This window comes from Heterocephalus glaber, unplaced genomic scaffold, assembly GCF_053883595.1.
Source record: "Heterocephalus glaber isolate CG9 unplaced genomic scaffold, H.glaber_assembly_v1.0 deba00001744, whole genome shotgun sequence".
Lineage (NCBI taxonomy): Eukaryota > Metazoa > Chordata > Mammalia > Rodentia > Bathyergidae > Heterocephalus > Heterocephalus glaber.
Window position 1 is genome coordinate 3882099 of NW_028258450.1, and position 27276 is coordinate 3909374.

General features: G+C 58.7%; 1 protein-coding gene across 3 annotated transcripts; it reads right to left on the reverse strand.

Moving 5' to 3' along the window:
• Positions 1 to 25834, reverse strand: Slc8a2 (solute carrier family 8 member A2). Of its 3 annotated transcripts, none has more exons than XM_004867047.4 (10): positions 25685 to 25834; positions 21485 to 22175; positions 16460 to 17124; positions 12166 to 12588; positions 8330 to 8433; positions 8162 to 8179; positions 6353 to 6477; positions 5971 to 6070; positions 2534 to 2812; positions 1 to 1744 (listed from the first exon to the last, which is right to left on the reverse strand). In XM_004867047.4, exons 2-10 carry the CDS (start codon positions 22157 to 22159, stop codon positions 1368 to 1370), a joined length of 2766 nt encoding a protein of 921 aa, XP_004867104.1. In that variant the 5' UTR covers positions 22160 to 22175; positions 25685 to 25834; the 3' UTR covers positions 1 to 1367. The 3 variants fall into 3 exon arrangements, with proteins under 3 accessions (XP_004867104.1, XP_087056748.1, XP_004867105.1); XM_087200622.1 differs by lacking the exon at positions 25685 to 25834 and adding an exon at positions 24655 to 24922; XM_004867048.4 differs by lacking the exon at positions 8162 to 8179.
• Positions 25835 to 27276: the final 1442 nt, after the last annotated feature.

Genomic DNA, 27276 nt, shown 5'->3' on the forward strand with positions numbered 1-27276 from the left:
TGGTTCAGGCAAATTCTCTTTTATTCCCAGGATGCTCCAGAAGAGTCATAGTTTGCAGCCGATTAAATGGGGGCGTGGCCAATGGGCCCCATGGTGAGTCGCGGGCGTGTCCTGCAGAGAACGGGGGACTCTAAAAACGCAAATTACCTGGTTTATTCCACAGTTGCCCAAATCTGGGTCAGATCGACTTCATGAGCCCCCTCTTCCTGAACTCCCCACTTCCCACGGGAAGACTTTTTCAGGCAGAGTTTCAAAGTTTTATGGCAACTTGTACAGAAATCACAGAGAAGAGACAGTAGGTAATGCCGATGGCTGGGGGGAGGAGGGGCGTGGGAACGCGTCCCGGTGTTGGGGCTGATGCACAACTGGACAATAGAATGCAAAAAACCTGTGGGAAGCCGGAGTTTATGGGGGTGGCAGGGTCATCCTAGGGTCTCAAGGAGGGGGCAGCACTCCCCGCTCCCCAAGTGCGGCCCTTAGGAGACATCAACAGTAAGAAAATGCAGACGGCCCACCGGCAGGTGGCGGGCTCCAAAGTTAAAAACGCCCACCCAGGCCCAGGCCCGCCCCCGTCCCCCGCCGGGCAGGGATGTGGCAGCATTTGTGGCTTGTAGCGTTGGTCCTCTGGGACCCTCGGGCTCCTCTTCGAGGGTCCTGCCCGGATGGGCTCGCACTGAGGGCAAAATGAACTTCCGAGGCTGTCAGAGAAGCCCAGTTGTCTCCCCGCAGCTGGCCCGCAAGGCTGAGGGAGTCTGCTGCCCTCTCGAAAGCAAAGTCTGTCACCCTTTCCCACCTACATGCACCCACCCGCATCCCATCCCCGCACACACTATGTACACGCACGCGCAGCCCCTCCCTCCAGGCGCGGGGCTCTCAGAGGTAGTGGAGGGCAACGGGGCGCTGGAATGTGAGAAGTTGCGGGTCCCAAAAGTGCCTCCTCCAGCGAGCCTCGGGACTGAACCCCGACTTCTCCGAGCCTCAGTGCTCCCCGAGCTCGAGTGCAGGCCGCAGGAGAGCTGGGCGCCGCCCCCGCGCACACCCGGCCGGAGCTCCCGGGGCCTGGGCGGAGCTCCCTGAGGGCGGGGGAAGGGCCGAGACCTGGGCATCCCGGGACCTGGGGGGCCCGGGGAGGGTGGCGCCAGGAGAAGGGAGACTTCTGGCCGTCCAGGGAGAGAGCAGTTGAGTTCTGGGGACCAGGGAGGGGCCTGGAGGTGGACTTTTCCCCAGGGACGAGGGCAGAGAGGGAGGGCGGCTGAGGGCCCGGGACAGAGGACGAGGCCTAGGACCCCGGGGAAGGGCAGGCGGGATCTCAGGAGGAGAAGGCCGAGTCCCGGAGCGCGCCCGGGTGAGGCTGAGTCCGCGTGGGCCTAGAAGCCGCGGATGTGGCAGTACGCCTCGAGGCTGGCGAAGAGGATGTAGAGGAGCCAGAGGCCCAGGAAGAGCGCGGCGGTGGCGAGCTTGGGCCCGCGCGGGCCGCCCAGCTCGCCGCCGATGTGCGGCCGGCGCCGGTAGAGCAGCACGGCGATGCCCACGAAGGCGAAGACGGTGAAGAGCGTGACGGAGAAGGCCAGCGTGCCGGTGCGCACCTCGAAGGGCCGGCCCTGCACCGCCCAGTACACGGCAGCCACCGACCAGGCCACACCCAGGCCCAGGAACACGTTCACCGCGTTGGAGCCCGTCACGTTGCCGATGGACGCGTCCGCGCACTGGTCCTGCAGCGCCGCCACCTTGCTGGCGAACGTGTCTGCGGGGACACGGCACGCGAGTCAGCACTCGGCACGCGACCAGCGCCTGCTCTGTGTGGGACAGGTCTGCCTCGAGTGGGCTCCGCCTCCAGCTTCCCTGGGACGCACTGTGTTCTTTTTGAGACAGGGTCTCCCTTTGAGTTCAGGCTGACCTTGAACTCACTATGTAGCCCAGGGTAGCCTCGAACTGGCAGTGATCCTCCTGCCTCAGCCTCCAGAGTGCTGGGATGACAGGCATTCTCTTCTATGCCCGGCTAGTACCTCTTTCAGTCAGACTAGCATGGCTTCATGGGTCGCAGTCTCTTTCTTGGGGCGCTGTCTAGCTTTCATTGACCCCTCTGCCGAGTGTCTCTGGGACTCTCGCCTCTGTGACTTGACTGTATTCACCTGGCTCATTGCCAGCATTCCGTGAGTTTCGATGCCTCCTATTGTTTATCCTCCTTATGGTACTGGAGACCGAACCCAGGGGCCTCACACTGAGCTACATCCCCAGCCCTTTTTGGTTTTGAGACAGGGTCTAAGTTGCCCAGGAAGAACTCGAACTTGCCATCTTCCTGCCTCAGCCTCCCACGTGCTGGGATTGTAGGCATGCACCACCACATCCTGCTCCACATCTGGCTTCTACCATTCCACCTGCTTGCTTTTGGGCAGGATTCAATTCACACATTGCACCCACGGGACCCCTTCCTAGCTTCTTGTATGCACCCCAGCATGTTTCTCCAGGACCCTTCCTTTATGCTGCCCCTGCCCTGAGATCCTGACCCAACAAGTAGTCTTTGGGGAGTTACCGGGGATGGAGGTGCCCAGTGCCACGAAGACAACAGCATTGACAGAGTCTTTGAGGCCCACGGTGCACCCAAAGTGGGAGGCCAGGTCCCCGATGAGGGCGGTGAGCAGGCCGATGACCAGGATGCAGACGCCAAAGCAGGCCCAGCCGTGGCAGTACTCAGTGGGGGGCACGCAGGCGAACAGCACCTTCCAGAACACCGTCAGGAAGTGCATCACGTAGTCAAAGCAGGATGGCAGCCGCTCCTCTCGGGACCCATCCTCTTCTTCCTCCTCATCCCCTGTGGGCACATGACCCAGCTGGGGCACAAACCTGTGGTTCCTTCCTCATCTACAGAAGCCCCATTTAATTTTATTTCCAGACAATGAGTCCCACAAAACTGTTTCCCTAGAATCCCTTGAAGCTGGGTGTGGCCATGTCAGCAGCTAAAAATAGTTACTTTCCCTGAATCCCTTGCAGCTAGGTGTGGCTATGTCAGGAGATAAAAAGTTACTTTTTCAGAATCCCTTGCAGTGAAGTGTGGCCATAGGAGTAGCTAAAATAATTACTTTCTCTGAATCCCTTGCAGCTAATAGGGTATACAGACCAGATAAAAATACTTACTTTCCCAGAATCCCTTGAATTTGGAGGAGGCTGTAGGTGCCCTGCTAAAAATATCCAGCTTCCCAGGATCTCTGGTTGCCAGGGATGGCCATATCCCTAGCTGAAAGTATTCTTTTTCCCAGAAGCCTTTACGGCTACTGAAAGCCATATCCACAGCTATAAATATTCACTCCTCAGATTCACTGCAGCCAATTGTGGCCACATACTCAGCTAAATGTATTCACTGTCCCACAATCTCCTGCACAAGGGAGAAATATAAACCCAGCTAAAAATTAGTCACTTTCCCATAATCCCTTGAGACAAGCAACAGCCATGTCCTCAGATAAATATATTCACTTTCCCAGAATTCCTTGCAGCTAGCAGGGCTAAATATATGATTTCCCAGAATGCCTCACAATGGTGGCCATCTCCCCCAGGCTGGCAGTGAGACCCAAACAGACGGTGGAGGCTGTAGCTTCTCTGCTGTGGCACTGTGCAGCGCTGTGTCTTCTGAGCTTTGTACAGGACAGTGTGCCTCCTACTGTGGCTCAGTTTGGCCTGCTTTGCCCTGCAGAGTTGTGCAATGGGAAAACACAAATGAAAGGCCCCAGCAGCCTCACCTAAGCTGGTAAGCATAGGGTGGTGCAGTGTCCATCGGGGTGGACACCGATAAGAAGCATCCCTGGCCCTGACCAGTCACTCAGTGACCAGGGAGGAAATGTTAGGACAACCAGCAAATAACAGACCTGCTTCCCAGGTCCACCTGATGTCTCCTCAATGTACTCTCCAAGAAACCCCAGCGTGTCAGCGAGCAGAAGACAGCCGTGGCGGTGGAGGCAGGGAGAAGGTGATGGATTAAGGGACTCAGTCATGTATTCCCTTCCCATGTGTCCAGCTTACCCAGATGCTTGGCTTGTCAAAGGAATAAATGTCTGGATTTGTAAATGCTTAACCAAGGGCTTTGCTGCATCTCACACAGCTGCCACATCAAGTAAAATGGAGTTAGAAACTAAAGGTGGAAACTTCAGCTCAGCAGGTACTGCCCTTTCTTCATGTTTGGAATATGGGCTTGACACCTGGAGCCATGGCAGCCATTTTGCAACCAACCACAAGGGCAAAAGCTGAGAATGAAAAGGCAAAATAAAGAAGCAGGAACATTTAACATTACCAAGCCACTGCCCCAGCTCACTACTACAGATTTTTCTGTGAGAAAAAGAAATTGCAGTGTGCTTGGGCCCCTTGCAGTTTTCTGTTGTTTGCTACTGAACTCACCCCTAACAGATCCACAGTGTGCGTGCCCATGGTCAGAGTGGAGGCTGTGCTTTCTGGGGTCTTGTCACTACCTCACTTGGGGCTTTTCCCTACCCTGCTCCAAGTACTGCTCCACCAGACCTGCTGACCTTGGACTTCATCCTGTACCTTTCTTCTCAGTGCCGAGCTGGGCACCCTCTCCAGAGGCACCTGCATCTCACACTTCCAGATGCACTGCCCACTCACCCTCCCTGCCTTGTCCTTCCTTGTGGTTGGCAGGTGTCCCGATCTGAAGACACACAGTGCCTCCTCCTCTGAAGTAGCCCCTGGCCTCCAGGCTGGGTCAGGTACCCCATCTGGGCTTGCCTTGGGGTCCCCCAACCCAGCCCTGCCGCCCGTGGGTTGCCATTGTCTTGCAACATGTCTGTCTCCACCACAGGACAGGGCCAGGGCTGTCTCGGTCACTTCTGGATTCCCAGAAACCTCCTGCCTGCACCTGTTTCTCTTCCACCTTGGGGCCTAGTTTCTTTGGACCCTATGCGTTCAGTTCCCCTCAGCTGGAGCCTCCTCAAAGGAAAGCCGATGTGTGATGGACAGAATCCTTGAGCTGTAATTTTGGTCTCTTCTTGGACTCCCCGTGGGGTTTCAGGCCAATCCCTCCTATACCTCGGAGACTCAGTTTCCCCAATCTATATCACAAGGGACCAGTGTTGGTCTCGAAGATCAGATTCACAGTTCCAAGTGTCCTCACTCTCTGGCCACACGGGGGCGCTGCGCGTCCGCCTGAGGCCGAGCAGGGTGGGGACGGTGCAGGTGGGAGAGTCTGGTGTCCTTGGTGACTGTCTCCATGGCAACAGAGGAGCTGGGCTCTGTCTGGGGAGGCCATGCCATTTCACCCGGTCCCACCCCACCCACCCTGGCCTGATGCCCACTGCCTGGAGAAAACGCAGGCTGGGACCCCTCAGCCCAGAGCCAAGACTGAGCCCTGCCCTCGCCCTCTGCCCATTCTGGACCATCTTCCCGTGTCCGTGGCCCCACCTCTGGCTCAGTGTCCCTCACCAGTGTGCAGGAATATTCATTCATTGTTCCTTCTCAGGTGTTCTGTACGTATCTCTGTGTATCTGTCTCTCCCCTCTTTCCTTCCCTTCGCTTTTCTCCACCTCTTTGTTCTTCCCTTTTGTGTCCATCTCTGTTGGTATCTGTCTTGTCCTTTCTCTTGTTGCTCTGTCCTTCTCTCCCTGTTCCTCTGTCCATCCATTCATTTCTCCCCCTTTCTCACTGATTGATTGTGCTGGGGATGAACCCAGGGCCTCTGCACTGAGCTACATCCTCAGCCCTTTTTGATTTTGAGATAGGTTCTTGCTAAGTCACCAAGTTGCCCGGGCTGGGCTCAAACTTTCGGTCCTCCTGCCTCAGCCTCCCAGAGTGTGGGATTATAGGTGCCCACCACATCTGGCTCTGTGTCTGTCTTTCTTTTTTTTTGGTACCGGGAATCGAACTTGGGTCCACAGCAGGTGGCAAAACCACTGAGCTAAATCCCTGGCCCTCTGTGTCTGTCTTTCACCCCTCTCTCTTCTTCTCCTTCCTCCCTCTCTCTCCACTTACCTGCACTCACTGTCACTGCTTCTAAAAACTGCTCCCTCCACGAATGGGTTCCGATCACCAAGGCCAAGTTCGTTTTCTTGATGAGTTTATCCACTGTGTTCTGGGGGCGAGAAGTCGGGGAGCGGTCACTCCCCACAGCACCCCGAGTGGTTCCATGAGGGGCACGGGGTCGGGCGCTCACACCCACGCTCAGGGCTCCTCTGCCACACCCGGCTCAAGCAAGAGAAAGGCCGGCCCGCTGTCCGTGGTGCTGACACCGGCGCCAGACCAGGGCCTGGACCCCTTGGTGGGCAGCGCCGGGGGTCTTTACCCCCCCTCCCCCGGTCTTCCCCAGGGAAATACCGAGGCCAGACTCCGGGAAGCTAAGGCACCCCCGAGTCACCTTAAAGTCATAGGATTCCTCGATGATGACCTCCAGCCGGCAGTTCTCCCCCAGAACCGGCTTGCCCATCTCCGCTATCCTTCGGGCCTCCTCCTCCTCGGCCGTCAGCTTCCTGTCCCCATCTCCTGCAGCGCAAGGCGGGGGTTAGAGTCCCCAGAGGCCTGCCCACTGGGCCTGCGATGCCGTTACTACTTGTCCCTTCCATATAACCCTGTCTGTCCTCTGGGAAGACTCCTCCCAGCTTGTCTGACCACCCTCTCCCTTCGCCCTTGAAGCTCGGTTGGTGGACTCTGGGGCTCACATGGTGGAGGTCATTCGACCTCGGGCAGTGTCAGCCTCTCCGTGCCTCAGTTTTCACATCCATAAAACGGGCACCCTAACAATAACTCTCATAAGATAGTGCGAGAGTTAAGTAATCTAATTCATGCGAAGTGCTCAGCACAGGGCCTGACGCACAGTAAATATTCAGGGAGTGCCACTTTCTTTCTTATCATCACCAACGTCATCATCATTGCCATTGGCACCCTTGTGGGAGGACTCTTGGTCTCTACCTCTGAGCTCTGGGAAGACCCTAGTGTCTGAGGTGATGAGGGAAGGGTGTGCTAATTCCGGCACAAATTTGGGATCCAGGCCCGAAGATCATGCATCTTCCCAAAACATGTTGGCTCTTTAAAGCCAGTGCCAGGCCAACTCCAGCTCTGGTACCCAACTCCAAGCCTGATTCTGCCTGGGGCCCTAAATGCAACTCCATCACCAACCCTGACTCCAGACTTGGACCCTCAACCTCAGATCGGACCTCAGCCCAATCCTAACCCTAAATGCCCATCCCAATTCTAACACCCATAATCTGGCGCATCAGTGACCCCCAAGTCCGGTCTCAAACTCCAACCCCAGACTTCACTGCTGCGGTACACCCGACCCCAAACCTCAGACCTGATTCCCAACCCGGCTACCATCATTAACGAAGAACTTGACCGTGTAGCAGGGACTGCTATGGGTTCACCCAAACCTCTTCCCTTTCCCTCCTGGGCAAACAGCTGAACTACATTTCCCAGCCTTCCTTGCAGCTGTGCTTGGCAGTGTGCTTGTAAGACAGGAAATAGAGTGTGGGCAGAAGGTATGGACAGTTGGCCCTCGAGAGCTTCCCATGTGTTTCTCCAGACTGCTTTGCTCTGTTTGCCACATGGAAGCAGAGCCCCTCAAAGTGCTCCATGGCATGGTGGAGCCACATGGAATGGCCACATGGCAGAGGAAAGTCAACCACCAACAGGGGATGCTCAGAAAACTGCCTGAGCAAGAAATAACTTTTGTTGTATTGAGCCCTGGGGATTTACAGGCCTGTGTGTTACAGCAGCGTGTGTCACTTACCCTAAGGAACAGTCTAACCCTAACCCTAATCCTAAACTCCACTTCTGATCTTAGCTCCAAAGCTACTCTGTCGCTATCTTCAAGAAACCCTAATCCAGACCCCTCAAAATCTATTATATCAAGCTGATTCCCTCTGACCCCACCACAGACCCCGATTCTACGGTGTTCACTTCCCCTAGCCTTGACCACAAGCATTCTTTTTTGGGGGGGGGGTACCAGGGATCGAACTCAGGACCTTGTGCTTGTGAGGCAGGCAGCAGAACCACCGGGCTAAATCCCTGGTCCAAACACAAGCATTCTTGACCTCCGCACCCCTGTGACCTCAACTCCCACAGTCCCACCCCAAATCTACCTGCACCCCACCTTGGGCTCTGCCTCTCCCCAGCGCCCCTCCGGGGGCTCCTCCCCCTGCGAGCCCAGCCCGGAGGTGACCCCACTCACCTTGATTGAGCAGCAGAGCTGGGGAGAGACAGAGACAGGAAGACAGTGAGATAGCTTCACCGCCAGCGAAGCTCAGGCGCACCAGCGCGAGGGAGCGCCTGCAGCTCAGCCCCGAGGGCCCCAAGCCCTGGGCCCCTTTTCTCCCACAGCCCACCCGACGCCCCTCACCTGAAATCCCTCGCTTAAGCCACTGGGGCTGGCCCAGCTCAATGAAGAAGTTATCCTTTTTCTCGTACTCCTCGTCGTCCACGATTTTCACCTGGAGCGTTTTCCTGGGCGGGAGGCGGAGCAGCAGTGTAAAGCCCGAAGGCCCGGCCCGGGCAGCTCCTCCCAGCCCCCCACCGGCGCCGGAGCGCGAGGCTTGCGTGCCCCGCCCCCATCCCACCCAGTCCTCTGCGGCCCTCAGTGCCACCGGCTCTATCACTATTCCCATTTGTCAGAAACAGACCCAGAGGGCTATGGAAGGAGCCAATCCGAGCTCACCAAACCACAGGGCCTGAACATCTACCTGTGGAACGCGGAGTCCAGCCAGCCCGGCCACTGTCACTTCCTACCTGGGCCACCACTCTGATCTCTTCCCAGACTTGCTGCAGCCTCACCACCCATGGACTAAGCTCCTGGTAGCAGCCAGAGGGATTTGATAGCAGCCAGGCTGGACTAGCTTCCCCTTCTGCTCCAGACATGAGCACGGCTCCCATCTCACTCGGAATAAAAGCCACATCTGAGGATGGCCTCCATGCAGCCCAGCCCTGTTCCCTTCCCTTCCCGAACAGAGCAGGGCTGCTTGTGCCCCAGGGCCTTTGCACTGGCTGTGGCTGTCACCTCTGCCTAGAGCACTCCTCCTGGGCTCACTTCCTCGGTCCCATTCTCTGTCCATGCTTCACCTTCTCCATGAGGTCACCTTTTGTCACCTTCTGGATACTGAAATCCATCGATCCACCCCAGTACTCTTAGCTCCCTTACCCTGCTTGGTCTTTTTTTCACATCCCCTTCTAATATACCATTTAATGTATTTATTTATTTAGCTTATTATTTGCCATTTACCTCTTCACTTTAACATGTAAGCTCCACCAGGCAAGTTCATTTACATTCTTTTTTTGTATCCAGTACCCTGCTCTGTGTCTGGCACTACTACACCCTCTATAAATATTTTGTCAACTCAAATTCATTAGCACAGCGTCTTCCTGCCCCCCATCCTGACCACATTGGGAGGGTTAACCAGGTGCTACTGGCTTTTCTCAGCGTTTCTGCTCCCATGGCACCAGGGTGTGGTAGGGAACAGCCAGCCATTACCTGTCCCTTAGGCACATAACCCTGAGAAGGCAAAGACCCCAAGCCCAGAACGACCACAGCTCTGCCACCAGCAACTCTTTCAGCTGTAGAAGCCACGTGGTCCCACAAGGCCTGGCCCGAGAGCCCAGCAACACAAACACCGGCCCACGCAGTCACCAGGAGAGGAGACGCAGCCAGCCACGCGCCCACGCCCCACGCCGTCACTCCCGCAGCCATTCCCTAGGCAGTGGCAAAATCACGCCGACCGGACACCCCTGAGTTAGCACAACACCCCCACCACGGCCGTGGCGACTCTGCCAGCCCACAGGCCGTCCGGTGACACCGTGTCCACCCTCCCTCCTTGAGTCTCAGTTTCTGATTATTCTCTTTAGCGTCTCTATTTCCGTCTTCCTGTCTCAGCTTCCCCGGGCCTCTATCTTTCCATCTCTAATTTTGTCTGCGGCTTCTCTGTCTCAGTCTCTCCCCTCCTCTCAGCCCTTTTTATCTGTTCTGCCCTGTGTCCCTGCCTCTTAGCGTCCACCGAAGAATGAAATCATTGCTCTGAATCCACGCAGAGACGTCATTCACAGCGGCGTCTGGACAGGAAACCGTGCGCAGGACACAGCGACACGACACCACTGGGAGGCCAGCACGTGGGGAGCTGCGCCCTTCCTCCTTGAAGCGTGAAGCCCCTCCGAGGCGAGGCGGGGTCACACCCAGACGGCTGCCGGCACAGTGACACGCTGACACACAGCTCCGTCGCGTGCTCGCCTGCTGACAGTGACTGGCGGGCGGTGACAGGCGCGTCAAGTGGTGCCTGCCTGGCGTTCCCTGGGGGACCCAGGAGGAGAAGCCCCACTGGGAGGGAACCCCCAAGACAGGCTCGAGCTAGAGGGCAGGCCTTCGCGGCTCTGAGGAAACAGCCCTGCTCTCGCCTGCTCCCTCTGTCTCCAGTCTCCTCCCTTTGCCTCAATTGCCGTCCCGCCTCTCTGTCTCCTCCTGCTGTATCTCTGCCTGGTTCTTTACGCAGTCTCCCGTCCTCCCAGTCTCTGGCTCTCCTCTGTCTGTCTGTCTGTCTCTCACTCTCTCCATCTCGCCCTCTCGGTGTTGATCCTGCCGGGGCCTCCCCTCCAGCTAGGCTGCTTCACGCGCGTGTAATTAGTGCCTGCCCGCCAGTCACAGGAAGGGCGTGTTTCCCTCAGCGCTAATTAAGCCTCTCCTTCGTGGTCTCCCAGCTGGCGGCGCGGGCGGGGCGGGGCCGAGGGTGTCCCAGCCCGGGGAAGCCGGCGGGGGAGGACGGGGAAGTAAGTGGGTTAGAGCACAGGAAGGACTGGCACGGTGCAGACAACTTTCCGCTTCCCCCGCCTCTGGGGTGTGAGAGATGGGGCTGGGATGGTGCCCCCAAGTCCTCAGTGGCCCTAAGACAGGAACCCAGGCAAACACAGGAAGAGATGGGGCGTATGGAGAGGACGGCTGGAGTATAACGTGAGTGGGAGTGTCAGCGGGGACAGGGACCCGGAGAGTAGATGCCTGGGAGCCAGAGACGCAGGGCCCAGGGCGAGGCGCAGACAGCGCGGGAGAGGCTGAGGCGCGCCGGGTGCGGGCACCGAGGAGGGAGGGGGCGCGCGTGGGCGGCGGGAGGAGAGCAGACGGCCGTGCGGGGGCGGCGGGAGCGGGCAAGCGAGCGGGAGGCGCCGCCGGCATCCGGGCAGGCGGAGGGGGAGCGAGCCTGCCAGGCTGCGGCCCCCGGAGGGGTGGCATCTGTGCAAACGTCTCTGTGCCGACCCTGCGCCCGTGTGTGCGTCTCCACCGCGCGTCTGTGCAGCTGCTCGCCCGACCCCCAGCACCCCACGCCCTGCCACCTTTCCCCAGAGCCTCCACCACCTTCCCGAGCTCTCCCGGGACTTCCGGGGTCTTCAGGTCCCGCCCACCCCGGCCCGATTTTCGGTAGCCTAGGTGCATTTCCTCGGCCCTACCAGGCCGCATCTGGCCTGCACCCTCCGCTTCCGCCTTCCCTCCTGACACTGGGCCGCCTCCTTGGGCCACACTCGTCCAGCGGTGGATTAGGGCGCCACCCCTCTCTCCTCAACCCTTATCCCATCTCCTTTCCGGGCTGGCTCTCTTGTCCTTCCACCCAGTCTTTCTTTTTTCGGTACCGGGGAATCGAACTCGGGTCCTTACGCTTGCGCAGCAGGCAGCGAAACCACTGAGCTAAAACCCCGGCTCACCCAGGTCTTTCTTATCACTTGTCAGACCCCTTCTCCAGGCCTCGCCCTACCTCTTCGATTCTGGGTCACGGGCCCACCCAGACCCGGCCCCACTCCCAGTCAAGCGCCAGTTCTCAGGCTTGGCCCAGCTTTGCCCCACCCTGTCCCCACAGCCCCATCCAGACCCCACATTTACAAGGTCCCCCCCAATCCCCTCGGCCTCGCCCTCTCCCCCATTCAAACTTATTTCTCAGGTTTGGCCTACTTTAGCCCCGCCCACCACCAAGGTCCCGCCCAGTCCCCACGGCTCCACCCCCTCTCCAAGCCAAGTTCCACCTCTTCAAGGTCCCACCCAGCCCTGCCCATTCCCACAGCCTGCTCCCTCTCCTACTCAAGTTCCATATTTCTCAGGCAAGGTTTAGTTTGGCCTCGCCCCGTCTACAGGGCCTGGCTCCCTCTTCCAGTTAAACTCCATTTCTCAAGCCCCGCCCACGCCTCCCCGCTGCGCTTGCGCAGACCGCTCACATGGTCTCGTCGTCGCCGAACTCCAGCTCTCCACACGCGTCCTCGTAGTGCACGCCACCGCCGCGCGCCGTGCCGTCCACCGTGCGGTAGGGGAGGCGCACGGTGCCGCGCGCGCCCGAGCTGCGCACAACGCGCACATCCACAGTGCCCATGCACTCGCTCACGTGCAGCAGGCGGTCCTGGAAGGAGAAGATGCCCGCGTGGTCGTCGTCCAGGATGGTGACGGTGGCCAGCAGCGGCGCCACCAGCCGCCCCTTGGGCCGCCCGCCGCCGTCGGGCTCGAACATGCCCTGCGCGTCGCCCACGCGCAGGTTGAGCAGCCGCACGAAGAAGTGCTCGTCCTCCTCGAAGATGTCGTCGTCGATGATGCCAATGCGCAGCTCCTTCTGCGTCTCGCCCGGCTTGAACACCAGCGTGCCCTCGCTGGGGAGGGCGAGAGGAGAGGGCGTCAGGTGGGGGCGGGCAGGAAGGGGGAGGGCAGCGCAGCAGGGTGGGGAGAGCCCCGAGGCACATTCGGGGTCTCTGCTAGGCAGTCTGGATCGGAAACATCTGGGTTTCCAGAGTCTGCATTCCTACTCGCAACAGGGAGTGTGGAATCTGGTATGGGCCCACCTTGAGCAGCAGAGACCTTGGAGCTGCCCTCACTCTGATAAAGCCCTTCCGTGCGTAAGTGGACATCAAGTGCGGCAAACACTCCCCAAGCACCTGGGCCAGACCTGAGCGGTGCTGGTAACCAGCCCCTGTCCTCAAGGGGCGTGTAGCCCCATGGGAGAACTGTATCACAGTGAGTGGCAGTGACACTCCCAGTGGCTTAGTTGCATTTCATACACTCATTCAACGAACACCAGCAGCACCCGCTGTCCTCCAGGCAGGGGCGTGTGTGTCCAGGACACAGCAGTGGCTCTAGGTCAGGGAAGGAGGGAGGAGCTTTCCTCTTTGAGGAAGCTAGTGCAGAGCTCCTGAGGCCAGAACTGGCCCAGTGTGTCATGGGACAGCAGATACAGCAGGTGGCTGCAGCAGAGGGACTAAGGGACAAGAGGGGACAGTGACAGACCAAGGCCTCCATGGGCTGCATCAGGGCAAAGCCCTGAGGACTCTGGGAGGTGGGAGCCATGGCAGGCACTGGAGCAGAGGGGAGAGGAGCACTGGCTTAGCATCTCTGCAATACCTACAGGGTGTCCTGTGGCATGAACGAGGCAGTGGTATCAGATTAGTCAGGGGACAGGGAACGAGTGGGCTCCCCCGGCAGGACTGCAGAGCAGCCAGGCTCGGAGATGTCACTGACTCTGCAGACTCCATTATTTCCCGGCCCTTCCAGTCTGCATGTGGAGCACCTGTCAGAGGCCTGCTCCACGGTCCCAGCCTTGTGTAAAGACTGAGCCCTGGGCCAAAGTTAGCCATTGACACTCGTGTGTGAATGTTGGAAGCGCAGAATCTAAAGCCTCAACTGGCATGGTGGTGCACGCCTGAGAGGCTGAGGCAGGAAGATCATGAATTTGAGCAATTTACCAAGACCCTGACTTAAAATACAAAAAGAGTTGGGGATGTAGCTGAGTGCCAAGGCCCTGGATTCAATCTCCAGTATCACAAAAACAAGCAAAAGACACTGAAAGCAAACAGGACAGGTTGTGAACAGCTGATGGCTCTAATCACGGCTATGTCAGAGTCGAGCCAACTGTCCCTGCAGCCCTTCTGTGCTGTGAGGCTTTCAAAATAAAAAGTAGGGGGTTGAGGATAATGGCGGTCCTGGAGGCGGGCAGCAGGTCACAGAAGGCTCGACTCTCAGGGCTCCTGTTCCAGAACTGGACAAGACAAATAGAACCACGGATCGGGCTCTGCCTGGGCAAGGGTTACAATTCCCAATGTCCCAGAATGTTAGTGCTCGGCATTTAGGCTCATAGGGCTTGTCTCTCAGAATGTTGGAGTAGCTAAGCTGTTTGGGGGCCTCAGAGATCGTGTTTCATTTGGAGAAACTGGGGGGGTTATCCTAACACAAACGAGAAGAGTGCTTTCTTCCTTCAAGGCACCTATTTCCATGAGTCAGGAATTTTCACAAGAGACGTGCAGATCTACCATGTCTGTGTCTGATGTGGTACACCCAGGAGGACACAGTGTCCCTTCCATGGGATTCCTGCCAAAAGCGCACAACTTAAGTCTAATTTCAAGGAAGCATTACACAGATGGGGACCTCAGGTATGGTACCTTTGTGCAGGGCACAGCCTCAACAACTGTACATAGCAGCCTTAACTGCCTGGATTGAGGTAGAGAGTTGCTCTAGGGACAGAGTTTAAGGTGAACTCCAGTAGTAAACTGTGTCTCCTTCCTCAGCTCCCAGAGAAGTGATGCCAAGGATTGAATGCAGACTGGGATGGCAGAGCCACAAGTCCCAATACAGTGAATGCAGCTTCCTCAACCGGGGAGATGTGGGGCTGGGGTACGGTGACGGCAGGGACACCCCCACAGGTTGAGGGCTGCCGGACCCACTAAGGCAGAGGGCCGAAGCCACAGGCACCCCGAGCAGTGGAGAGAGGTGACAGAGTGACAGAGAGGGAACCCTGGGCTGCGAGGTCTTGGCTGAGGTGGAACCGGAAGTGTGCGAGACAGGGAACTGAGCCCAGCCAGAAAAGGGCTGAAGGGATAGGGAGAATTCTGCCACCGAATGGGGCCTCAGGGACATGGCCGGCTCCCCTCTTGCCAGGTGGGGCCCTGCTTTAGTTGTCTTCACGGTTCTTGTCACTATCTGCGTGCTTAGGGTCTCTGTGCTTGCTCCCCAATGGTGTCTTTCCCAGGAGAGGACATGAGCATCATGTGCTTTGTCACCGATAGTTGTCAGTGTGGGCTTCATCTCTGGTGCAGAGATACATGCTAAATGGTGCTGTGACAGGGACTGCAACTTGAACATGAATGCAGAAAACACACTAGAAAGCTCTACATTTTCAGAGAGTTTGGTGTGGACAGAAGAGCTACAATGAACTGGGTGTGCTGGTGCATGCCTGTAATTCCTGCACTCAGGAGGCTGAGGCAGGAGGGTTGCTGAGAGTTGGAGACCAGTCTGGACTACATAGCAAGACCCTGTTTCAACAAAATCCAAAAACTACAGACAAACAAAACCACAAAGACTGGGAGAGGAGGCAAGAAGACCCATCTGAGTCACCTCATGGACCAGGTGCCAGGTATGCGGCAGGTGTCCACTAAATATCCCTGCTGTTGTGGACGCAGGGGGTGCCACTCACCAGACAGGAAACACAGCCAGCACTGTCACAGAGCTGCAGGATTCTGAGCCGGAGCCACAGGTAAATTCTGACTGAGGAGTCTGAGGTGGCTCATCTGTGGTTTTCGCTCACCATCATGGACTCACCTAGAGCTTGCTCCGGCACACAGTGGGGATCTGTGAATGTTTTCTAGTCCTCCTCATGGTAGGGGTGAACTGGACATGGTGGTGTGGGCCTGCAATCCTAGTACTCTAGGACGCTGAGGCAGGAGGATTTCGAGTTGGAGCCCAGCCTCAGCAATTTAGAGACTTAGTGAGACCTTGTCTCAAAATTAAAAAAAAAAAAGGCTGGGGATGTAGCTCAGTGTTGAGGCCTTGGGTTCCATTCCCAGTACCAGAAAACAAAACCAAACAAAGGCAGGAATGAGACTCGCTCACGCAGGTGCTAAACACACAGGAAAGCAGGGGACAGTGCGGTTTTGTCACTGGGAACAACGAGCATTACTAGAGGCCCGGGGTGCAGGCAGGAGCCTTATCTGTCTTCAGATGGGTGTGCAGTAGGTCATAAGCATTTTAACTGAGTGCGGGAGGGGCAGGTCTTCCCAGGGAACACGGATACAACAGTAATTCAAACATTGTGGCCCGAGGAACCATGTCTGGATCGGAGTCAGGCACCTGAGGTGCTGCAGAAATGCTGTTTATCCGGGGTAAGAGGAGACAGGCGACAGCCCCTCAGAGGGCGGGCTAAGTTGCCTGGGCAGTTGAGTGGTGTGCCGAGACCCAGACTCAAAATGAAAAGAGCTGAGGATGCGGCTCAGTGCCACCCAGCATGCACTAAGCTCTGGCTTCCATCGCCAGGTAGCAGTGGTGCACGCCTGTGACCCAGCCCTCTGGGAGGCTGAGGCAGGAGGATCGAAACTTTGAGCCCGGCCTGGCCAAAGTGTCTCAAAATAAATAATAAAAATGGCTCGGAGTGTGGCTCAGAGTGGAGGCCTGATTGGTTCGATCCCCAGGATTGGGGTGGGGTGTCGCAAATGAATGGCAGCGCGTGGAACAGGTCGCCGCCCGGCGCAGGGCACCCACCTGTACTCGTAGTCGGAGCCCGCCTTGGCAGAGCCGTCCTCCGTGCGGTAGTCCACGTAGAAGGTGCTGTTGCCCTCGCCGCCCTGGCAGGTGACGGACAGCAGCACGGAGCCGCAGTTCTCCAGGCAGTGGTACAGGCTGGGCTCGAAGAAGATGCGGCTGGCGCCGTCATCCTCGTCCTCGACGGCGCCCTCTGGCGGCGCCGCCCTGCGCGACGCGTCCGCCGCGTGCCGCCGCAGCACGTTGCCCGCGCCGGTCATCAGCCTCGTGGCCTGGATGCGGTAGAAGGCGCGGCTCTTCTGCTGGTGCAGCAGCGCGTAGTAGTTGGCGATGCCCACCAGCTGCTCCAGGTCCTTGTCCGGGTGCTTCTGCTTGAGGTCCTTGAGGATCTGGATGACCTCGCGGCGGCTGGCGTCCAGCTCACGCGCCTCGGCGGGGCCCGGGCCCAGCGCGCCCAGCTCGCCCGTTGCCTCGGCCCCCACGAACGTGCCGTCCAGCTCGATGCTCTTGGGCGGGTCGCCCTCGGCGCCGATGATGATGCCGCTGCGCGGGTCGGTGCGGTAGCGCTTGTACACGTACTTGTAGAAGAGCAGCCGCTTGTCGGCCATCCAGGCGAACACCACGCACACCGGGAAGAAGATGAGCGTCAGCAGCGCTTCCCACACCTGCGGGCCCGAGGGCGGGAGGGCGAGTCAGCTCCGGGCCGCTGCGCCGCGAGGGGGCGCGCTTGTCCCGCCCGCGCCCCCTCCTGTGCCAGTCTGTGGCCTCGGCTGTCCCACTCACCGTGGCCTTTCTGTCCCCCCTCCGTCCGTCCGTCCCTCTCCACCTCTCAGCGCCCTCCTTCCTGTGGGTCCATCTCCGCGTCACTCGGTGTGGCTGTCTCAGCGCCTGAGATCATCACTTCTCCAGTCTCTCTCCCATTATCTCCTCCATATCTCCATGTCCTTTCGCATCTTTTCTTTTTTGGTACCGGGGATCGAACTGGGGACCCTGTGCTTGCGAGGCAGGCGCCAGAACCACTGAGCTAAATCCCTGGCCCTTTCCTATCTTTTTGACGTCACCCATCTCTTTTCCTGTAAGTCTTCAAAGTTGTTCACTTTCTTAATATATGTCTCTCTTGGGGGCTGGGGATTTAGCTCAGTGGTTCCAGCGCCTGCCTCACAAGCCCAAGGATCCGAGTTCGATCCCTGGTACCAAAAAAAATAATATATATATATATATATATATATATATATATATATATATATATATATATATGTCTCTCTAGAGAGGGCAGTGTGTGTGTGTGTGGGGGGGAATGGGGATGAATGGGCATTGAACCCAGGGCCTTCGCGCTGAGCTACATTTCCTTTTTTTTTTTTTGGTACCAGGGATCGAACTTGGGACCTTGTGCTTTTGCAAGGCAGGCACCAAAACCACTGAGCTAAATCCCCAGCCCTAGCTACATTTCCTTTAAGACAGGGTCTTGGCATGCCATTAAATTCCCCAGGCTCAGCTGGAACTTAGTCCTCCTGCCTCAGCCTCCCAGACTACTGGGATTGCACCATGCCCCAGGCCTCCACCCACCATTTACACACTGAGAACCACACTCCCAGGGGCTAGGAACATCCCCAAACATCCTCAGCAGCTGACAGAAGTCCTCTCCATGGCCCAGCCCTTGTCGGGGCAGAGCCTGTGTCTCTTCTTGCCCTGTTCTCTCCATCTTTTCCTTTGCCTGCAGGCCTCCACGTCCCCAGATCCCCACTGTCCTGAGCGGTGGCTCTCTGCTCCCCAGCATTCCCTCAAACCCACTGCCACTGGTGGCTGCCCCTTGCCAGCCTCTCCTTCCTTTGATTTATGTGGCCCTTAGGGGACAAAACTGTGATTAACAGTGTCAGGTGTGGTGGCTCACACCTGTGATCCCAGCACTCTGGAGGCTGAGGCAGGAGGGTCACTTCGAGTTTGAGGCCAGCCCGGGCTACACAGTGAATTCAAGGACAACCTGAATTGTATAGCAAGATTCAGAAAAAAAGAAAGAAAAGAAAAAGAAGCGATTTGAACACAGTCTACGATTACCACAAGGCTGATTCTCTTGGGTTCACTGAAGTCAGAGATACTGTCTGCTCGTGGGCAGGGAGCAACCACCAAGACTGGCCTGCTCACCTTGCGCAAAGACTCCAATGTTACCTCTGTGGTTAGAGATAAAGAAGGGCAGACTGGAGGGTAGTTAGAGCCATGTGGCCCAGAAGTTCCTTGTACATGAGCCTGGTAGGGAAGTATCTTTTAAGATCCAATCTCCACATCCATAGTCACTGTTTACTGACAGCTCTGAGACTTGGAAATTGCAGAGCCCAGCGGAGCTGTGGGCAGGACTGTGAGGGAAGTGGGATTTCCAGCCCAGCCTGAGATGAGCCCTCTCCTCAGGAGCAACTGCTCGCAGCTCTGTTACTCAGACCAAACCCTCTGCCTCCTGGCCTGAATTTCCTCCCTGCGGGTGAAGAAAAGCTGGTCCTAGTAGGCTCAGGCCGTCCTTCTGCCTACCCCGGGGACTGTGGCTCCCTGAGGCCCTGGAGGGGGGCACTGCAAATGCTGCTGGTTCGGCATCAGAGTGGGGTGGCACTGTGGTCAGACAGCCCCCGCACAAAACAGAATTGTCCCACGTCCTTCCTCCCTCCAGAACTTCTGCTGCACAGCCGGGCATGATGGCACATGCCTTCGACCCCAGCACTGGGAGGCTGAGGCAGGAGATGGCAAGTTCCAGCCCTGCCTGGGCAACTTAGCTATTTAGCAAGACTGTGTCTCAGAATTAAAGGCCATGGGGTGGGGGAGGTAGCTTAGTGCAAAGGCCCTGGGTTCAGTTCCCAGTATTGCGGGTGGGGGGGGTGGGGGGGGAGAAAAGGAAGAAAAAAGAGCCTCTCATGGCGGGTGCAGTGGTGCACGGCTATCATCCCAGTACTGGGGAGGCTGAGGCAGGAGGATTGCCACAAGTTTGAGGCCTACGCAGTGAGACCCTGCCTCAAAAAACACACACACAAAAGAAAAAAAAGGAATTCTCATTGGATAACTTTGTCTGCAAAACTCTGTTCATTATGCGGGTGTCCAGAGCCCCAAGGGTGTCTGCAAATGCAGAGTTTCCCTGTGTGGCTCCACAGGCCGGATGTGCACATTTCTGACCCTGTGCCGCCAGCTCTGCCCTGACTTCCTGCACCCACGTTCTGGCCTTTTCCTTCCCGCTCTACTCCTTCGGCACAAGTGTGAGCCACGTGTACTCTGTCCCAGGCACTTGGTTCCGTGCCCTGCACAGAGCCATTCCGTTGACTCTCATGGCTGCCCTAGAAAGTCAGCACCACGCTGAGCCCCGTTTTGTAGGTGGGGAAACTGAGGCACTGGGCAGATGAGAAACTTACCCAGGGTCACAAAGCTAGCGAGCAGCAGAGGTGGGATTTGGCCCAGGCCCCGGCCTCAGGCTCCTAGTCCCTTCCAGTCCTATCACAGGGCCAAGGGGCTGTAACAAAACCTTTGTTGTCAAGAGGGGATGCTGGGATTTAATCCGACCTCATTCCTGGTTCAGATGTGGAAACTGAGGCCCAGAGGGGGGTGGGCTTCACCTGGGGTCACAGCCATCACGGAGGTGGAGGCCTTCAGAGGCCACTGGAGCTTCCCACTCCCCAGGGCTCTAGGAAAGTCCTGGAATTCCAGTCCCCATGGTGTTGCTGGAGGGACCCCTTATGGTCGCTTCCCCACCTGCATCCTGCACCTTCACTCTGTCCCCGGAGGCGGAGGCTCCTCCTCAGAGAGGACCATCCGTGCCCCGCCCCACCCCACCTCTCCCCCATGGGGTCCATTCTTCTCTTTTTACAGTCTTGGTGTAAATCCTCCTCAAAAGCTGTTCCAGAAACCTACGTCTGGACACCCGAAAACTGCGATGCCTCTCCTGGACTTTTCACCGCAGAAGCCAGGAAACTCAGCCTCCAGTCTCCAGTCAGTTGTGTGACTTTCTCCCCGACCGATTCATCTCCTGGCCCTCAGCCCCCTTTCCTCATGGCAGGCCCACTTTACACATCACTCTCCAAGCACTTTGCTATCTCCAGCCTTAGAGGCTTCCTGCAAAGAAGTGCGGCACTGGAAGGCCTTGGCCAGAACAAATTACACACAAGAGTGAATGAAGCCAGTGCTGCAGATTAAATCTGTGTGGGCAGAGGAAAGAGGCCAGGCCCATAAATAAATTATGCAAATGTCAGTGGCAGCCTTGGAGTTGTGTGGGGGATAAATGAAGCAAATGTCTCACAGGAAGACTGTGCTACCCAGGGGGAGCCGACGGGGAGGTGAAGGATCCTGAGAGTGAAGGTGAAAGCGATGCCCATGCGCCCTAAACGCTGTTGGGATGAAGTATGCAAAGTGGACACTGAACCCGCACCCATGCTGGATTGGACGGGAGTATAAATTACACCGCAGCGGCATAAATTACCTTGACATCAGAAACCGATGATGAATAATGAATGAATTATGCAAACCATGTGTATCTGGGGCCGTGGAGCTGAAGTGTGCAGATGTGCCCGTGCCTGCAGGCCGAGGATAGGATGCATTATGTAAATCCCACTAAGTTAACCAACCAATTAGCACTGTCAGAAAACACAGGGCTGGTTTATGCTAATGTTGCATGAATTATGCAAATGAGACGTCTTATTCCAAGAGCAGAAATAAATTATGCAAAAGACATGGAATCCGGGTAAATATGTGATCAAACCTGGTGTGTACTACACAGATCACACACGAGGCCCTCATGAGAGTTAAAAAGCACCCTTCTGCATGGGTACAGTGTACCACCCCTTCCCCTGCCCCCAGAGTGCTCCGCACACCTGCCACAGGCAGGGCTTGTAAGGACCAATGGCTTTCCAGCCCCGCTTTGCTCTCTGTGGTCCAAACTCCCTATGCAGTGTGCAACCTGCACAACCACCTGGCGGCCCCCTGGGATGTGAGCGTGCCCCTCTCATATACACAGATCGGCAACCCTCTGGATTTTGCACAAGCACCAAAAGGGCTCACCTGGACCACACCCGGGGAAAACACAGCAAGGATGAGATAAAGCCAGACGTAGGCGAAGATACTCCAAGAGGCAGTGACAAAAAAGACTCTCAGGTGCTTGATCTTGCGGCTCTCGCCGGCGGGGATGACGTAGACGCAAACAGCGATGACCACGAACATGTTGAAGGCGGCGCTGCCCACGATGGTGCCTGGGCCCAGCTCGCCCGCCTGGAAGTTGTGGCCGCAGACCTCGATGACAGACAGCAGGATCTCGGGCGCCGAGGAGCCCAGGGCCATGAGCGTGAGGTTGGACACGGTCTCGTTCCAGATGCGCACGGTGCCCACACTGGTCTCGCCGTTGGCCTTGGTGATGGTGATCTCCTTCTCCTTGGACGTGATGACCTCGATGGATGCCATGAAGCGGTCGGCGATGATAGACACGCCCAGGAACATGTAGACCATGGCCACGAAGTACACCACAGCGCGCGCCGCCTTGTCCCCCAGGGATGGGTCGTCGGGCTCCCACACGGGCAGCAGCACCCCGGGCTGGCAGCGGTAGGAGCCCTGGCAGCCCCCTGTGCTGGTGTCGCTGTCATTGGCCGGGGGAGGTGGCAGGGAAGGGGTGGGGGTGGCCCCCCCTGAGCACAGGGGAGCCCCCAGGAGGAGTGCGAGCCCCACCAAGGCCAGGGCCGCCATGGGGGATGGTGGGGTCCTAGGGAGGAAGAGGAGGAGTGGGTGAGAGGGGCGGGCCCCACCCAGTCACACAAGCTAAAGCCCTACTGGGCCACAGGGAGGGAGGGCCAGAGCTGAGGACACACATAGGAGGAGGAAGGAGACATGGAGGAGAGCAGAGGCACAGAGAGAAAGAGGCAGGACAGTAAGGGAGAGAGGGCCCCCTGTGTGATGCTGGTGGGAACATAAATTGGCCAAAGTGTTTTGGGAAGATCTGGCAGGATCATACACTCTGTTACTCAGCAATCCTGTTCCTAGGAATGGACCCAGGAGAAATCAGCCGGCTCGCAGTGGAATATCATGCAGCACTGAACAGGGAGGAAGTTTGGGCTGTGCGACCACATAGGGGGCCCCAGTGACACAACAGTGGGAGGGAGAGAAGGCCAGGTACAAAAGATCGCTATGTAACCCAGTGGGGGCGGCAGAGGCCCCCACTGTCTAGGTGACCCGGATGGTTTCAGCTTGGGCCTTCTGCAGTAGGCGTTGTCTGTCTGTGTGGGGCTCAGGGGGGGCCATGGGAGTCTCCTCCACACCCCTCCCTGTGTGGTAGCAGTGGCTGGTTTCTCCAGTGTCCCTGTCAGATCGGGGCTTTCCCAGCCGCTGCAGGATGACAACCCCTTCGCACAGGGACACAGGGTTCCTGCCCACCTGTGGGCTTCAGCACTTCCCCACCTGCACTGTCTAGGTCTCCTCACAGACACCAGAGCCCTCCCTGGCTGTCCGAGCTCAAGTCACCTCCCTGGTCCCCAAGGTCTCATGCGCTGTCCCCTCACCGTGCCTGCTGCACCCACTCTGCCCCCTTCGCTGCTGCTCAGACACCAGGCGGACTTCCTGCTCTGGGCCTTCCAGGCTGACACTCCTTCCTTCCCACACACCCACTCCTTCCCTGACTGTCCCATCCAAAGTGTCTCCCTGTGGGGGAGAGGACCAGGCTCAGAGAGGGTAAAAAACGGACCCAAAGTCACCCAGCTCCAGTGCTATGGCTCCCAGGTTTGCTCTCCAGGAGGGACCCCAGGTTGGAGCTCCTGGGCCCCGCCCTCATGTTGCCATGGTAACCGTCACCTATAAACTAGGGCTGTGGATTGGGAGGTGGGTGTCACCGAGGCCTCCTCCCTCTCAGACCCCTGGCTGCCAGCCTCAGGCCTCCTGGTAACTTCATTCCGTCTGCAGAGTTGCTCTGGGAGTCTAACCCGCAGTCGGCCCCCAACTTCGCCCACAGGCTGAGAGCCAGCGCCTCTGGGGGAGAGAGGCAGAATGTTGGCAGAACTTCTCCAAAAGGAGAGAGAGAGAGAGAGAGAGAGAGAGAGAGAGAGAGAGAGAGAGAGAGAGAGAGGGAGAGAGAGAGGGAGAGTTCGTGCACTCCTGGGGAGGGGGTGATTCTTAAAGGGCCACAGCACACTTAGTCCCCTCCAAGGCCTCTAATGATACCTCTAATTAGCAGCCCCCTAATTAGCAACCACTTAGGCGTAATTACAAACCCACCAGGAACCAAAACAAAGCCTCCCAGGCTCCCTTCTCCCTTCCTCCTCTTTGGCTTTCAGAAGCAGGGGCCTGGATTCATGCTGGGAAGTTCCCCCCAAAGTCTAACCAGCTGTTCCTCCACCGCAGTTCTGATGTCCCTGCCCGCCTGGCCGCCCTCCCTAGGGGCTGGGGAAAGCAGCCCAGCTCAGCGCCTTTTCCTGCAAAACCCGGTTTCCTCTTGCTGGGGCCCTGGGGAGGAGGGGTCAGGGAGAGAAGGCATTGGATAAATATTTGTAAGCCCTGTCTCGCCCGCCAGCGACTGCTAGCTCGCTGTGTTCCCGCTCCTGCCTCTGCCTCCCTCCACCAGCAGCCCTGGAACCTAATCTGGGCTTAGCAAGCAGGGGCGAAAGGGTCGGGTTGAGCAGGGAGGGGGAGTGGGAGGAGGGCAGCCAGCACCCTGCCCAGGGTCTGGGGGCCCCCAGTCGGCTGGGTCAGTGGTGGGTGCCCCAGTTCTTCTTCTGGGGGCCTTGGGAGCTGAAGGCTTGGGATGGGGCTGGGTGCTCTCCTCAAGCTGCCACCCAGAGTGGGGAGGTGTGGGGAGGTATGGGGATCCTGGAGGAGCTGGAGGGGGGCTCTCACACCACCCTGCACTGTGCCAGCCTGGGGATCACTCAGTCAAGAGCGTCCATGTTGGGGGCTGCCATGCACTGACGGGTAAACTGAGGCCCAGAGTGGGAGGCACTTGGCCAAGTCACACAGCTTCGAGTCAGGGGAAGGGCAGGGGTGGCGAGTCAAGGCCTGAGACTCCTAACCTGGTGCCCTTTCAAGCCATCTGGAGCACAGGCAGTGCGATCTCACACAGGGGCGGGGACCTCGCTCAGGGCTGGGAGGCGGTGGACACACAGATGCATGCACACTCACACTCACACACTCACACAGCCCCATCCAGCTCCAGCCCAGGCCCAGGCTCACACCTGCCCTGCCTCCCACTCACCCACCTTCTCCAGGGAGGCACGGGAGGCACCCACTGTCCCAGGACATGACAGGGTCCCCAGGAGAGACAGGTCTGAGGCTGGCAGGTCTCGAGGGATGGAAGGGAGACTGCAGGCAGCACTGGCCGGGCCTGACCCAGCACCTAACAGTGGAACATCGCTCAATAGTTGTCAAAAGAGAAAATGAATCAGGAACCGGACAAGCAGCATGAGATATGGAAGTCAGACTGTGGGAGGACTGGTCCAGTCCACACGGCGAGGAACGGAGCCCTTAGACTGGGGAAAGGACAAGCCCACGCTGTGGCAAAGGCTACAGGTTAGACAGCCAGCAGGACCCGCCTCGAGGGCCAGCAAGACGGCGGCGGGGGGGGGGGGGGCTCTGTCCTGGGGAGGGAGGGGGCGATGCCAGGCTGGGGGACAGGGGGACCCCTCTCTCTGGGTCTCCCTGAGCCGGGATGGAGCAAAGGTGTGTGGGAGGGGAGTTAACTGGCTGGGGGAGAGGGAGAGGCCAGGGGAGCCGGGCCTGAGCTGCCCAGGGAGCAGGAGGGGCGGGAGGAGGAGGGAGGAGACACAGGACAGACAAACCGACACGGAGAGGGACAGACAGAGCCCCAAGAAGGCTAAGACAGGGGCACAGAGACAGAGATAGGAGATGGCGCAAGGGGCAGGCAGAAAGAAGGGGGGGGGGCTTGGAGCCAGAGCCCAGAAAGCTAGAGCAACCTGGGCAGAGAGGGACCCCCAGAGGGACCTCGAGAGGCGGCCGGACCTACCAGCCCGAACCCCCAGAGAGGCGGAGACGAGATCCAGACCCCGGAAGGGGGCGGCGAGGGTCGGGGGGCGCCCGGGTCCCCGGGTGGGGTTGCCCCGTCCCGCACCCCGCCCGGCGGCCTCAGGGGGTACCCCCTCTCCGCAGGTCACCCCCTCCCGTTCGACCCCATCCAGGGAAGCGCCAGCCAGGGAAGCGCCCCGCTTCTCCAGCGCACCCCAATCGCGCACCCGGGTGCCGACCCACCCCCGCACACTGGGGGTCCCTTACCTGCGGCTGCAGCCTGGCACGGGTCCCCCCAGCACGGGGCTGGCAGCGGTGGGCGATTCCGCCCGAGGAGAGGGAGAGAGCTAGTGAGGAGTGGAGCAGAGAGAGAGGGAAGCGGGAGGAGGGGAGGGAGGGAGCGGGGGAGGAGGAGCAGGGGGAGGGCCGCGGGAGGGGGGGCGCGCGACGGCGGAGGGGGCGGAGCCGGGGCGGGGCGGGGGCAGCACTGGCCGGTGGGCGGGGGCGGGGCCTAGGGCGCGCGCGCGCTTGGGGAGGATCGCGCCTCCGACCCGGGTTGGGGTTCAGCACCAGGGCCGGGGACAGCAGCGGAGGCGCCCGCGCGCGTGTGCATGTGCCCGGGTGTGTGTCACAGGCATTCCCGGCCCCCTTCCGCACACGCCCTGGCCGAGTCTCCGACCCATACAAGGGCCACAAGATGCAAACACCGCCACAAATAGTTCAGGCTCGCGGGGGAGGTTGGGCCGGAGTCAGATCCAAATTCACACACTGTGCCTGCTCCGGGAGCCCCGCGGACACCCCTGCAGAACAGCTGCCAGCCTCGCAGCCCTCTCCTCGGCCGGCACTGCCCCGGGGGACATTTTAACAAGCCAGACACGTGTTGACACAATCAGCCCTCACACCAACCCTGGGTTACTAACTCCGCTTTACAGGTGGGGAGACTGAGGCACGGGTGGTGGGTGGCTCAAGCCTCTATACCCTTAACCACCACATTGCTGCAGGCTGAGACGAGCCAGGAGTCAGAAAGCAAACTGTAAAGGCCCCGGCAGGTGGCAGGGGCTCCTGAACTCACCGCCCAGAGCCCGGAAGTGCACACACAGACGCGGGTCGGGACCTGACCACACATCACACATCCTAGACCTAAGCATCAGGACAGTCACCAGATCCCACCGCAGGGCCCCGCGCCCACCCAGGACAGGCCAGGGAGCTCGGAGCAGGTCTCCCGCACTCGGTCTCCACAGGCAGGAGGCGTGGGGCGGGGAGACCCTGCTCATGCTGGCAGCCCGTGCCCACTGCGTTGCTGGCTGGGCATCCTCAGGTCCGCTGCCAGGAGGGAGAGGATCCAGCTCCCTCCACTTCCCACGCCTGGGCCTGGCCAAGAACTGGTAGGCTCCTAGCTCCCTAAAACCCTTGTCAAGAAGGGGGGCTGGGGCTTCACCGTCAGGGCGGGTGGTCAGACTTCCATGGCGGCAGCAGGTGAGAGGCAGACACGTGGCCGGATGACCCTGGGCCCCCAGCCCTGCGGTCAGGAAGCAGGCATCACCCCGCCCCCAGCCCTGCCCCCAGCCCGGATCCTGCTCAGCAAGCGCTCCCCAACCCTGCTGACCCGGATTCTATTCCTGGCTTGTGGAGGGGGAGGACAAGACTTCTGTCACTCCCCCCTTCCACCGGTCCCTGAGATGCAGGCCTCTGAGTCCCTCCAGTTCCAGAGAAGCGACCATGGGAGTGGGCAGTTCCTATAGCTGCAGGCTGGGGAAATCAGTCTGGTCCACTCCCTGGCTCCCCACCGTTCTGGGCTTTTCAGATGAGGTCTAAGCTCGCCCCTTCCCAGCCCGGACATCCTGGGTCCCACCAGCCCC